General features: G+C 55.6%; 1 protein-coding gene across 1 annotated transcript in view; it reads right to left on the bottom strand.

The window, feature by feature from the left end:
* Positions 1-922: 922 nt before the first annotated feature.
* NMT1 (N-myristoyltransferase 1) overlaps positions 923-13,591 on the bottom strand; it is a 33,862-nt gene continuing 21,193 nt past the window's right edge. The window contains exons 6-12 of the mRNA XM_079905833.1: positions 12,666-12,782; positions 11,695-11,865; positions 10,565-10,673; positions 7,113-7,283; positions 6,347-6,514; positions 5,202-5,339; positions 923-4,456 (exon numbers count right to left, since the gene is read on the bottom strand). Of these exons, the coding sequence (XP_079761959.1) occupies positions 4,436-4,456; positions 5,202-5,339; positions 6,347-6,514; positions 7,113-7,283; positions 10,565-10,673; positions 11,695-11,865; positions 12,666-12,782 (895 nt within the window). The 3' untranslated portion in view covers positions 923-4,435. The remainder of the gene's footprint in view (positions 4,457-5,201; positions 5,340-6,346; positions 6,515-7,112; positions 7,284-10,564; positions 10,674-11,694; positions 11,866-12,665; positions 12,783-13,591) is intronic.

Raw genomic sequence — 13,591 nt, 5'->3', positions numbered from 1 at the left:
CCAGTGTTGGCATATGAAGGGCAACTGAGAGTTGTCCGGTCCCCGCAGGGCCTGGGCTGGGGCTCCTGTCAGGTGAACACGGGCGCCCCGGCTGAGCCCCCCGTCCTGCTTCTCGTCTCTGGCGTGGTGCAGCAGAGGAAGGGTTTACTGCTAGGAGAAGAGCCCGAAGGCTGGGAAGATGGCCTTCAAAGGGCAAGAGTCTTTAAGGCAAAAAAGCTGACAGGAACTGATTATGGGAGCTGGGGGCAAAGAAGAAACACAGCTCGTAATTCTGGAGACCCCTGGGTGGAGACCACCCACAGGGCTGTGTTCTCCCAGCCCAAACCTAAGACGGGCGCGAAGGCCCGCAGGCCCGCTGTCAGGAGCTGGAGTCAGCTGCTCTGGGGCTGGGGAGAGATGTAGGGTGGGGGTCTAGGAGGACTGGGAAAGGCCTCACGGATGATCCCAGGGGCAGATCCTGTGTCCTCTCAGGGTGCCGCTCAGGGCCCAGGCTCCCTGGGAAGGGGCTCGGAAGCACCAGCCATGGGGGGAATGGATGAAAAGGTCCAGAGGAAGAGAAGAGGGGGTGGGCGGGGGGACACACACGACACACAGGAAGTCTAGATGCGGTTTCTCAGGCCCTTCCTGGGAACCTTTCTGGTTCAGTGGGACCTGCCGGCCTGCAGCATTAAAAGCACCCCCGGTGTCTCAACAGAACCACCCGGCCCCTGGCCTGCAAGGGGAGGTGTGACATCTGGACAAGGGGGAGGGGCGGTGCCTGCGCCCTCCGTCAGAGGAGCCACGCTGACCCGGACCGAGGGTGCTGGCGCTGAGCCTGGTTGCTCCTCTTACACAGAGGAACCTGAGTCAGTACCGGCTCCTTGCTGGCGGGTGGGAGAGGTTAGGGGCAAAGAGCCAAGCTGGCCCTGAAAGGGCAGCCTTGTCAAAGGAAGGTGTTCAGAAGTTGCCCGGTGCTGTGGTCACGAGGGCCTTCCCTGCAGAGCGAGAGGGCTCCAGCCCAGGCCGGGGGCTGCATCGGTTCCACGGCCACCTGCTGACCAGAGGAATACAGGAGGGCGGGAGGGTTTTGTTCAGCTGCTTCCTTTATTAGAAACAAGTGAGATGTACCAAGCAGAACAACAATGCATTTGGCATTTCTCCCCCCACCCCGGAAATGGATGCCCCTCCCACAGCCCGGAGAAAAGCCAAGACAGAAAGGTGAAGCTTCCCACTTCCCTGTTCCCCGATGTGGCACCCTGCCGGCCGGCAGTCAATATTTTTGCACTGAATTGAGTGAAATTTCCCCCACGGCGTCCCTAGGGACGGTCTGTTTGCAGGCCTGCCGTCACCTTGCAGTAGTAAACCACAGCCCCAGCTCTCCTCTGGTTCTGGGGCAGGCGGGCCAGGCCTCAGGAAGGCTGCCCCTGGGTGAGGAGGCACCGGCCAGAAATACGCTCCTGCCCTACACCCCACCCCGGCCTGCCACCACCCTCTCCCTGGCTGTAGCTCTGTGAAGCTATCCAGGCCTTTGGGCCATCTTTGGACAAAGAATTCAAGACACCCACCCCGGGCTTCAGCAAGTATGTGACGGCAGTTAGAAGGGAGCTGCAGCAAGGCCTGAAATTTTCCATAAACCGAGGTGTTGAAGTGGCTTGGTGTGGGCCGGCCTTCAAACCAGATGTCCGCATCTTCGGAAGTGGGCACGCGTGGGGGAAACGAGCCCTATGTAGTTGACCTCAGTCCAGAGCTGAGGCCTCCTTTCTCCCCAGCTCTCTCCTTACAGAGTGAGGAGGCCGTGGGAATGTGCCACAGGGTCAGGGGTCAAATGCAGAGTCAATCCAAAGGCAGGAGTGAACATCTGGAACATGGAGTCCGAGAGCCCAGCGCTGGAGGCAGAGGTTAAGGGCCACACCCGGGAAGCCCACCAAGAGGAGCTGCCCAAGGCAGGTCCCCACGGATGAGTATGGAGGCCCCGGGCCTTTCCCTCGTTGGGTTCAAGCCAGCCACGGGTCCACCATCCTGCAAGGCCCCAAACCCCAAGCACTGGTTCTCTCTGAGCTCTCTGACCTGAAGTCCTGGAACGAGTCGCGTGAAGAACCCAGGGGCTGTTTGGGCAAAAAGGAGACTAACAGCAACCACCGAGCCGACTCCCGCAGACCTGGGCGGCGGCGGCGCTGAAGGCGGCAGGGTCCCTACCAGGAGACAACGGCAGAGTCCAAGGAGCAGTCGCAGGGTTTTGGAGGGAGACACTGGGGCCTCTCCAGGAAATCTGTTTCTTCCAGAACAGGCACGGGCCTCACAGTTTCCATTCCGTGACTTCAGTCACCAAGGCAAAGCTCACTCCCGGCGCTGTCGTGCACCTCAAATTTCAGAGGCAGCTCGGGCTGGGACCTGGCCCCGAGCTGACCAAGCCTGTGACAGGGAGCTTTTCCAAGTTCCAGGTCCTGCCCAAGGTAGGAGAGTCGGGCACTCTGTTCTTTGACATCCTTAGAAGCCTGCACAGGGCGGGCTGCTCTGGGCCTTGGGGTGTGTCCGATGGCTGTGGGGCGAGCCCTGCCTCTCCGACTCCCACCGTCTGTGGAATGCAGTGCACACCTTGCTAAGAACAGCAGCTTCTTTGGTCTGGGCATCTCGGAGTCAAGGAGTCAAAGGTCAGCCATGATCAGTGCCTGCAGTTTGCAGCACGGGGACGACAAGGAGAAGGGAGGCCCCTAGAGGCCTCTGATGAAAAGCCAATCAGTGGAGTTGCTGGCTCCAGCAGCCATCTGCGGGAAGCTGGCAGCACCCCTGCGTGTGCAGGGGCAGAACAGCCCCATCCCAGGCACACGATTCCCTCCAGCTCTGGGGACCCTGCAGAATCAGCCTCTGGCATAGCTCACCAAAACCCACAGCCTGCAACACGGCCCTACAGGCCTGCGAGCTAAGGCTTCCTCCCCTCTACAAGTAGCTGAGAGGTGAAAGCAGCCAGGTGGAAGCACCCCACCCCACACCATTTACCTCCTCCTAGAGCAAAACTTACATACAAGCCTGGACATGGGTTGCTGCCGACAGTTCACAGCCCGATCCTCCCCAAGCCACTGGGCTGAGCACAACTGAGGGATGCCTACACGACAGCCGTGCGACCAGAAGCTCCATTATTCCGGGGGCCACCAGCAGCATCAGCAACCATCACCACCACCACAAAAATCCACAAAACACCATCAGTGAAAATCAGACTCAGACAACGACAACAGGAAATCATTTCTGTCGCCAAGTCCAGATCAGCGTCTAGCCACCACTCCTTGCCGCTACTCGCAGGCTGTGTGTCTCGGAAAGGAGCATGAGAGATGGCTAATGGGTTGGAAGGCACAGGCCAAGGGCTGGTGGCTGGAGGTCTGGGTATCGTCGGCCCCACGCCATCCTTGCCCAACCACCCTGGGGGCATCAGGGTCCTCCTGGCTCTTTGCTCTAAGATGAGCTAAGCAGGATTTGCACTGATGTGGTCTCCACAACGATCCAGATGCTACAAGGAGGTCAAAGGTCCCCTTCAAACTGCCAGTCACCCCAGGCAGTGGAAAAACATCATCTCACAGGGGACTGATCCCCGTAACATACGGTTGGCAACAGCTGGCTAATGAGCCCTGATTTAAAACTCAGTTGGCAGGATGACTTCCTACAGGGAGCAGGCCAAGAGGATTGCAAGAGGGACTTGATTCATGAAACCCGCTTCCACAGCTCATCCCCGCTGCCCAGGTTCAGGATGCAGAAAAGGCGCGGCCCCTGCAGGAAAAGCTCCGAGTTGAGTCAGCCCCAGCCAGGACTCCCCCTGCCGTTCTAAGAGAGCCGAGCTCTCCCCAAAGCTTGCACAGCCCTTCCACCCCAGCCCGCCTTCTCGAAGCCAGTATTCCAGCTGATTCAGAGGGGAACTGGATAATATTCCCCACATCCTCTTTCTCCTGCTCCCCCAAGAAAAGTCAATGCCTGCTTTCAGAAGGAAACAATTCACTGCACCAACGTGTTTGTCTGGCACTGGCCTGAGATTCTAATTTTGAGGAATGATCTGGATTCAGTTTTTCATTAGAGACCAAACATCCTTGTACATTTGGAACATGAAAGATATTTAAAATATTTATATATATATATATAATATATATATACTTTTATTATTCACCCGTTAATTCCATAATATGCCAATCACGAGCTAGTTTTCAGCAGTTACATTCCCTTGACCATGGCTGCATAATGATGTGATTAATTGGAAAACAGGGAGACCAGAGACACGGCCAGAGGTGACATCACGCAGCCTACGCCATTGCAATACAATCATCAAGTTCAGTGGCGGTTTGTAAAACCAGTTCAGTTCTGGTCCCTTTGCCAGGGATTCTCACGTTTGTGAAAACTGGACCAACAAGTGGTGGGGCTCCATTTCCTGGTTTGAATTCTCAGTGGCTTTATCCAGAATCTCACTGGCAACTGGTTACTGTAACACCAGCCCAACCTAGGAGAGCCAAGGGGGGAGAGGCAGAGTTGAGGTGACAGCTGTCCAAAGCCTCTCCCACTCCCCCGCCCAGTCCTGCAGTCCCAATGACTGGTGGAGCCCGCAGAGCGCCACCGTGCTCAGTGAGCAGGCTCACAGCGAGCCCGGGGCTCTCACCCAACCTCCTCTGATGCTTTATACACCAGATCTTTTAATGAAAGCAGCTGCGGCAGCCTGAGGACTACTGGGCACAAGGGTGCCCTCACCTGTCAGTCATCCCGTAAACGCCAGCTACCCCCATGGCCCTGAGCCACCTTTTGGAGCTGGCAGGGGAGGGAGGGCCACACTGGGATAAGGGCAGCAGCCCAGCAGAGGAAAACCCCCTCAGGGCCTCAGACTCTCCCTTCCTGCCTGACTGGGGGCACGCGACTCGCACAGTGTCCTGAGACGGTCCTGAAGCCCTGCCCCCAGTTGGATGCGGCAGCTCACCGGGTGGGAGGAGAGGCTGGAGACTACCTTCCTGCTTCTGCGCGGCTCTAGGGCCCATGCCCTCCGCCACCCTCACATCAGCCACTGAAAGGAGAATACGGACCCTCCTAGTCTGGTCACCAGAGGGAGGGACTTTTCAAGGGTCCAGATTGATGCTGGATCCCAGACCCGAGGTCCTGGTTCCGTTGGAGACGCCAATTCCCTGACCCACACAGGCCCAGCCGAGGGCCTGACCGCGAGGGAGCTCGGTGGGAGGCGGCACCTAGCGCGTACGTACCTTCTCTGCCCCCATGCTGGGGCACTTCCAATTGTAAAGGTAATACTGTAGGTTGCCGTCCCCTATGCCAAACTTGAGCTTCTCCAGGAAGGTTTTGTTCTCCATGAGATCCAGTGCATTGAATACGTCAAACCCTTTCTGCATGGCAGCAGGGAGAGACAAGAACAGGTGAAGACAGGTGAAAGCTACCTCACCTTCCTGCCCTTTTCTATCATATCAAAACCATCCACAGGCGGCCAGGGGAGCAATCTTCCTTCAGAAGCTCCTGCTGCTTCCATGTTATATCCAGACTGCGGCCAGCACCCCGCTCCCTGGGGGTGGTTCTTATGATGCTCTGAGCACCCTGCCCGGCCTCTCCTCGGCGTGCGCCTCAGTACACACTTGTGTACTCAGTGTCCAGGCCACCGCTCCCACTGTTCCTTGTTACACTTCCCTGAAACACTCTCGTAATTTCCACAGCCCTCTCTGGAGACCAAGCCCTGAACCTTTTCCTCTGAAAAGCTGACTCCCATGAGCCACTGGGCATTTGCACTGCTCCCTCACTCCCTGACATTCCAACTCCGAGGCCTCTGTGCACCGAGGGATTTTACGACATTTGATACGCTGCTTTGAGGCTGCAACAGACACTTCCTAAATCTCACCAGCTTGATCAGAAGCTCTCCCAGGGCAGCGACTGGCCTGTCATTGTTCAGCTGGCGCACAGTGGGCTGGGCCAGGCGCAGGCAGAACCCATGGGGCAGGACTGCCTGGAGACCTCTCCAGTGTAAGAGAAGCCCGGGCCCCTCCCCCCATGCTCTACTGTCAGCCGCTCCAATGACTCACCGCAACAGACACCGATCTCCCCATTCCCACCCTGGGGAGGTCGTAAGGAGAACACCTCTACTCCCCGAGCAGGCCTGGCTATTCGGGCTCCTTGGCAGTGCCTACCGTGAGAACAAAACTCACTGAAATAAATCAGGAGTTCAATGCCTTCACTTAGTGTGGGCGCTCCTTGCTCCCTCCTAGTTTTGAGCTGCTGGCTGAAAAGTGCTAGGCTGGTGGAGCACGAGGGGGAGGAGGCCTCAAAGCTCCCAGCCTGTGGGCAGCTACCTGCGAGCCATGCTCACCACCGCCCCACGGCCCCTTCCCTCTGATCTGCTGCTTACCATTTTGGCGAGAACGAGGGCGTCGCTCATGAGGTCTAGAAGAGGGGTCTGGGTGTGAACGTTGTAGAAAGAATAAGCAGCCTTTAGACTCTTGTGGGTCGGGTGATTCATGATGGTGGACGGAAGTGTATAAAAGCTCAGGAAATCGGTCACCTCACCGTTTGCATTCTGAAGGGCAGACAATAGGAAGAAGGCAGTGTCACATGGGCACAGGGTTCCTGCAACCTGGGAATAAAATGTTTTCTACTGCACTCCACCACCCTCAGGCAGCTCTGCCGCTCTAGATGAATGGGTGGAAACTGAAACAGGATATGCACGGAGGAGAAAACACATGGCCGGGGGAACTTGAGGACAGAACTGGAAGGAAAATCCAGGAGGGGCTATGGGCTGAACCTGCCATGATCCTTCCCCGCCTGTGGTGCCAGGGCCTTCTCACAGCTCCCAGGACCCAGCACACCCGGCCGGCACCAGACCAAGCGGGGACAGACAGGGAGTTGAAGGCTCACCTGACCGAGAGGGGCTCAGCTCTCTCTACTGGGAGTCACCAGTGGGGGTGGGGGAGGGGGAGAGGAAGGGCTCATCTTAGCCAACGCAAGCTACAACTTCCTGTCTTTAGTGGGGACCAAGCACGGATGGTCAAGGAAGTCTAGGGTGCCAACACTCCCATCAATCGCTCTTCAGTCACCGAGGCTGGGGACTCCAGCCACTTAGGGAGGACGCCTCCCCGCCAACGGGGCAGAGGCCCAGAACACCCCTCCCCACTCACCTCCACCACAAAAGTGTCGATGATATTCTCCTGGGGGTAGAACCAGTGTTCCACCTCCTCTTGGCTCATGACTGGCGTGAGGTGAAACTGCTTCAGGTACTGGGTGAGCAGCTTGTGCACTACTGCAATGTCCTTTTTTTCCATTGGTCGCAGCCCAGCTGTCTTGGGAGTCTGGAAGAAAGAACCAGAGAGCATCAGGTGTGCTGACCATGAGCACCTTGGCTCCCTCTCAAGTCCTACATGAACCAAAAACCTCACACTGTCTCCCTTCCTACCCCGACCCTGAGTCTATCCACCCAGGCCCTCGAGAGAGACTCCTCAGTTATCCCAGGCAGCTCCCTCTCACCCACTGTCCACATCCACTCCGGCACAAGTCCTGCCCCTGCAGTGTCTTTGGCCCTTTCCCTCGTGGTTAAGGCTGCCATCCTTGACTAAGGCTGCGTCAATCTCTTATCCACATGGCCCAGGCCGGCTTCCTAAGAAAACACAGCCCGTCACACCCCTCCCTGTTCCAAACTCCCTAACACAGAACACAAGACCTTCCACCCTCGGGACCAGTGGCTGTTCTGGCTGTGATCTTCTGTCTCTCTAGCCCAGTGGCTCTCAGCAGGAGCAATTTTGTCCCCAGGGGACATCTGACAATATTCAGAGACATTTTTGGTTGTCACAACTAGAGGGAGGGGTGCGATGGCATCTAGTGGGTAGAAGCCAGGGATGCTGCTAAACATCCTACAACGCACAGGACGGTCTCCGTGATGAAGAATTACCCAACCCAGGGACTTCCCTGGTGGCGCAGTGGTTAAGAATCCGCCTACCAATGCAGGGGACACGGGTTCGAGCCCTGGTGCGGGAAGATCCCACATGCTGCAAAGCAGCTGAGCCCGTGCGCCACGACTACTGAGCCTGCGCTCTGGAGCCTGTGAGCCACAACTACTGAAGCCCACACACCTAGAGCCCATGCGTCACAACAAGAGAAGCCACCGCAATGAGAAGCCTGCGCACCGCAATGAAGAGTAGCCCCTGCTCGCTGCAACTAAAGAAAGCCTGCATGCAGCAACGAAAACCCAATGCAGCCAAAAATAAATAAATAAATTTATTTATTTATTAAAAAAAAAGAATTACCCAACCCAAAATGTCAATGGTGCCATGGTGGAGAAACCCTGACCACCCCATGGATGTGCTGGGGTAGGCCCAGCCCGGTGCTACTCCTGGGCCTCAGTAAAGCCTTTCTTGGCCCCTCTCCTCCGAGCCTCACAACCTTTTCCCACTGAACTGCAGCTCATCTCTTCCTACACTGCTCACTCTCCTATAGACTTAGAGCACTTCACAGACAGCCTCCCAGCCACAGGCACCATGGAAGCCTGGGCCTGGTAGAGCCTACACTGGATGCCCGCCTTGCCTATCCACTTGGACACCACTACCCCAGTACTGCCCCTGGCAGGACACTGCTGCAAGTAAAATTCAGAAGAAAAGCACAGAACTCCCAGGATTTAATCTCATGCCAGAATCCCACCCCACAGCTGCTTCTCCTTAGAAAATGCTTCAGTGGAATGAACCCATGTGATGCTCTGGAGTAAATACTGGGGCTGAGGGAACATTCCCAAAGGCTTAATACACAAAGGTGGGGTCAGCCGAGTCTGAAATCAGGGTAGAGTTAGTTTATATACCTCAGTCACTGCCTGACACAACTGCTTCCTAATGCAGGAATTGCTGCTTCTTCTTTTTTTTTTAATTTTATATCAGAGTATAGTTGATTAACAATGTTGTGTTAGTTTCAGGTGTACAGGAATTGCTGCTTTTTTTTTTTTTTTTAACATCTTTACTGGGGACAGGAATTGCTTTTAAAACTGCAGTTCCGGGCTTCCCTGGTGGTGCAGTGGTTGAGAGTCCGCCTGCCAATGCAGGGGACATGGGTTCGTGCCCCGGTCCGGGAAGATCCCACATGCCGCGGAGCGGCTAGGCACGTGAGCCATGGCCGCTGAGCCTGAGCGTCCGGAGCCTGTGCTCCACAACGGGAGAGGCCACAACAGTGAGAGGCCCGCATACCGCAAAAAAACCAAAAAAAACCCTGCAGTTCCAGGGGACTTCCCTGGTGGCACAGTGGTTAAGAATCCGCCTGCCAATGCAGGGGACATGAGTTCGAGCCCTGGTCCGGAAAGATCCCACATGCCACGGAGCAACTAAGCCCGTGCGCCACAACTACTGAGCCCTGGCACCACAACTACTGAAGCCTGTGCACCTAGAGCCCGTGCTCCGCAACAGGAGAAGCCACTGCAATGAGAAGCCCGCGCACTGCAACGAACAGTAGCCCCAGCTGGCCACAACTAAAGAAAGCCTGAGCACAGCAACAAAGACCCAAAGCAGCCAAAAATAAATAAGTAAATAAATAAATTTAAAACTGCAGTTCCAGGACCTCTAGCTGCCATAATTCCTTGCTAATCCTGATGTCTCTAGGGAACACTTAGTGACCTTGTTTCTACATGGTAGCTCCCCAAATGACACCTCAAATCCTGGACTGAAAAAGCAGCCATGCTGGGGTTCTCACCCACAGGCGGGGAGATCCAAAGACATTCTTCCAGCTGCTACACTTTAAGAACACTCTCCAGTGGCCCAAGGGGACACTCATCATGGCTCCCTAAGCTGGTTTCCTGGGCAGTGCCTAACTATGCTGCAGCGGGCTCTCAAAGCAGGGCACTAATGACCCCAATCCAGGGGTGGATCAGCCCAATCCCAGGGCGATTAATCCAGTTTGGTGGCTGATGAGTCCAGGCGGGCAGCCCTCTGATCAGCAGGCATCCAATAACTGTGCTGACACTGCCCGGAAGAGCTCTGAGGGAAGAGAAGGGATTTTAAGATCCATTAGGCTCCTGAAGACAGGCACAACAGGAGAACAAGGAGCGTCTGTCTCACTGGCAAACTAGGCAAACCGAGGCCCAGAGGAGAAAACCAGCTCACTGCAGGCTGCCTAGTCCTTCGGCGGCAAAATCTGGGCGGGAGGATTGGGACTGGAAATCTGGGCTCCCCTCACAACCTCAAGCCACCTCTCCTCCACCTGACTCGGCAGAGGGAGCAGCAGATGCTCTGTGGCTCATTTCCGCTGGGTCCTGGGATGTGCTGCGTACCAGTGAGTGGATTCCTCTCTCCATTATGCTTCACTTAGGCTAAAATTACACGGAATAGGTGTTCTCTGAGTCTGCCAACAGATGGCAGAGAAACTAGCCCAGGTGTAGGCTCAGGAGAACAGAGGAAGTCCAACTAAAATAAAAACCTTGCTACAGATAACAGAACGACAGGATGGAAAGGCTAGGAACCCAGAAACTACGGGTTGAGTTGCTTTTCTGGTAAGAGCCCCCTCCACCCCCCCCCCCCAGGCCCCGCTCCTTTCCTGCTGAGGGCAAGGCTCTCCTTGGCCTCCCTCCTGCCCCTGCCCAGGGCCCCGAAGCACCACTGGCCTCTGGAAGTCGGTAGAGCTTCATGGTGCGTTGCATGGTCATATTTCTGCTCAAGTGGGAGAACTTCACTTCAATCAGCTTCCGTGGGTTTAGGGACCGATGCCAGTACCTGTGGGGACACAATGTCCTGTCCTCAGAGGACTATGGCAAGTCTCATTAAAAGGACAACAGCGGAACTTCCCTGGTGGCACAGTGGTTAAGACTCCGCGCTCCCAATGCAGGGGGCCTGGGTTTGATCCCTGGTCAGGGAACTAGATCCCACATGCACGCCGCAACTAACAGTTCGCATGCCGCAACTAAGGAGCCCACGTGCCGCAACTAAGAACCAGCACAACCAAATAAATAAATATTAAAAAAAAAAAAGGACAATTGCACAGGGATCTCAAGATGGCCGGCAGGTGGCGTAAGAGACCCGTCGGGCCCCACTTGAGCCAGTGGCGTCGCCCCAGATCGCCAACCTCCCCACAGTGAGTGCAGAGTGGCCACAGCGCTTCCTATATTTTCTTTGTCAAGTTCACAAGCCACTCCTCTGTAACAGTATTTGTCTGGGAACAGCGATCACCACTCCTGGAATCAAGTCAATGGAAAAGACTTCTAGTTCTCTGAATGTTTAGCCTCTGCCTCCTCCTTTCCAGCATTTGTCTGGTGTTTTCACTTTTGAAGTTCTTAAGGCAGAGTATTCAATTGTTTCAAAGAACTTTCGAAGGCAGAGGTTGTGCTTGGTGCACACAGGGATGCTCTTTCGGCCCACATAATATTCAAAACAAAATTGAGCCAACCATTTAAAACTTTAGGACATTTACCATAAAGATCCAGATTTGGCCTCATCCTTAAAAACGAGAACAAAACCCCAGCAGACTGACCCCCACCATTTCCAAATGGAAGGAATCGGCGGGACCTAAGAAAGCCTAACCCCTTTGGGCAGGGCACGCTCTGTGCACACTGCTGCTCCTACAGCCTCCCACCCGGCTCCTGTGGGGACCACCGCCCACCTCATCAGACACCAGAGCAGGAGACGCTCTAGGGCACACGCGGAGGGGCAGAACTGTGACTCACAGTGACACAAGCTCCTCAAACTAGAGCAGGCATGTCGCCGTTTCTAGGACCTTGCAAAGAAGAGATTTTTTTACCTGCAGGTGCCAACAGGCTTTGGTAATACGACCCCGGCAGTGTAAACAGCTTGGAAGATGCCCTCCAGGTGCACCCGCCGGGTTATCTCACGGATCAGGACTGGAGCCACCCTCTTGGAACGCAGCTTCTTGTGGACACACAAGAAGTTGATCTCTACCATCTTCTTCTCTCTGAAGAGGAAGGAAAAAACCCAGGGACAAGGCTTTTAACAGGCAAGGTAATCCTGTCCAGCACATGGAGCGCCCTGCAGAGACCGGGGCCCTCAGCACAGGCTTGTGCTCTGCCTCTGCCTGCATTCAGCAGTCGGGACTCGGACGCCCTCCCACTGCCCTGCTCTGCTGCACCAGGCAAGGGGCCCACTCTCTAAGGACTCTGCCTCCAAAGGTAAGTGGCACTCAAGCAAACTCCTTTATTTAAGGCACCACAGCATCTCCCTGGTGAAGCCCCAATAGTAGGCTGGCGGGGTCCCACCTTTAGCCGTCAGGAACCCCACAGAGTAAGTCAAGGGTTATTCTAGGATTGCAGGGGTTCTGACTCCCCCAAGAACCCACAGCCTCTAAGCCCAGAAGGCTGTGGTAGATGGTTCGGACATTTCCAGGGAAAGCAAAGAGCAGAGCTTGAAGGCCCCGTGACCGTGTGGTGGTGAGTCACACCCGCCACTTCTGAAGCGGCGGCTTGAGTGTGTCAGTCCGTGAGTGGCACAAATGCAAATGCTGAACTGCTGGTCAGGGAGTGCACCGGCCCTCAGGGTGGGCTCCTTCCAGCCCAGGCCACAGGCAGGAGCACCAGCAACAATTCAGAGCCAGACAGGTGGTTCCTATGATGAATTTCTTCCCATGACCCAAGTTCCCTCCCTTCGTGGGAACTTCCCTCTTTCTTCTACGGTAAGTATGTGCGTGTTTCCCCCCCACCTTCCCAGACCAAGCAGGATGGTGAGGATGCGGGGGGTAGGAGTGGCGCTGGTGCTTACGTGTCATAGATATGGATGTTTGCCGGGATGGCGCTGATGAACCCAACCAGTTTCCGACTCGAGACCACTCGAACCCCACAGTGCCACTGGGGGAGCCAGCCAGGCGGCCGGAGAGCCCTAGAGGAGAGACGGGGGTGTAGCCGTGGTGCTGCTCGCCAGCGGCCTTGGGGGACTGTCTGGGCTGCGCCGCCAAGTCTGGTTCTAAGCTCGTGCTACCGCCTCCCTGAGTGGGGTGAACAGCTCAATTCTCCTAATTCTCTTTAGGGCCAAACCCTCCTGGACACCAATGGGATGGAGCCACAGCTCGCTCTTTCTGCTCAGTCCACTTGGCCTACTTGCTCATCCAACCCAGGGCTGTCACAGTGAAGATTTCATCCTGATCCGGTTTCTTTGTGCTCACTTACTCTGACAGCCCGAGCCGGAGCACCGGCCTCCCTGGCTTTGAGTCCAGTGGGTCCCATGGTCGGGAGCTGGCTGTGGAGCCTCTGGAGCTCTGGGCTCCACCTCCCCAAAGCACCATCACCTCCTCTCTTTCCGCTTGGCCAGTCTTCCTTTCCCTCCCATTTCAGGCAGGCCCCCACCGTGCTGGCCTCATGCCTCTACCTTCCCGGATATTAAACGAGGCCCGGGAGGGTGGGTGGCCCAGCCAGGCGAGGTCATTTTCATACTACTGAGCATGCTCAGGACATGGATAGAAAACGACCTCTTTTCTTTTAAATCTTAGCAGGTCTCATCCCTCCCTCCCTTCTTACATAAAGTCACTATACAGTAGACGATCTTTTCTTCTGGGTACCAATTCCATAAAGAAATCCCTCACCCAGTCATTCTGTCTTAAATAAGGTTTTGATTCTAAGCTCCACGAGAAGCAAGTCTCCTTCAGATGCAGAAACTCAAAAATCGCATACTAATTTGTCATTAAAAGGATG

The sequence above is a fragment of the Stenella coeruleoalba genome (genome assembly GCF_951394435.1).
Source record: "Stenella coeruleoalba genome assembly, chromosome: 19".
Lineage (NCBI taxonomy): Eukaryota > Metazoa > Chordata > Mammalia > Artiodactyla > Delphinidae > Stenella > Stenella coeruleoalba.
This window is presented reverse-complemented; position numbering and strand designations above follow the sequence as displayed.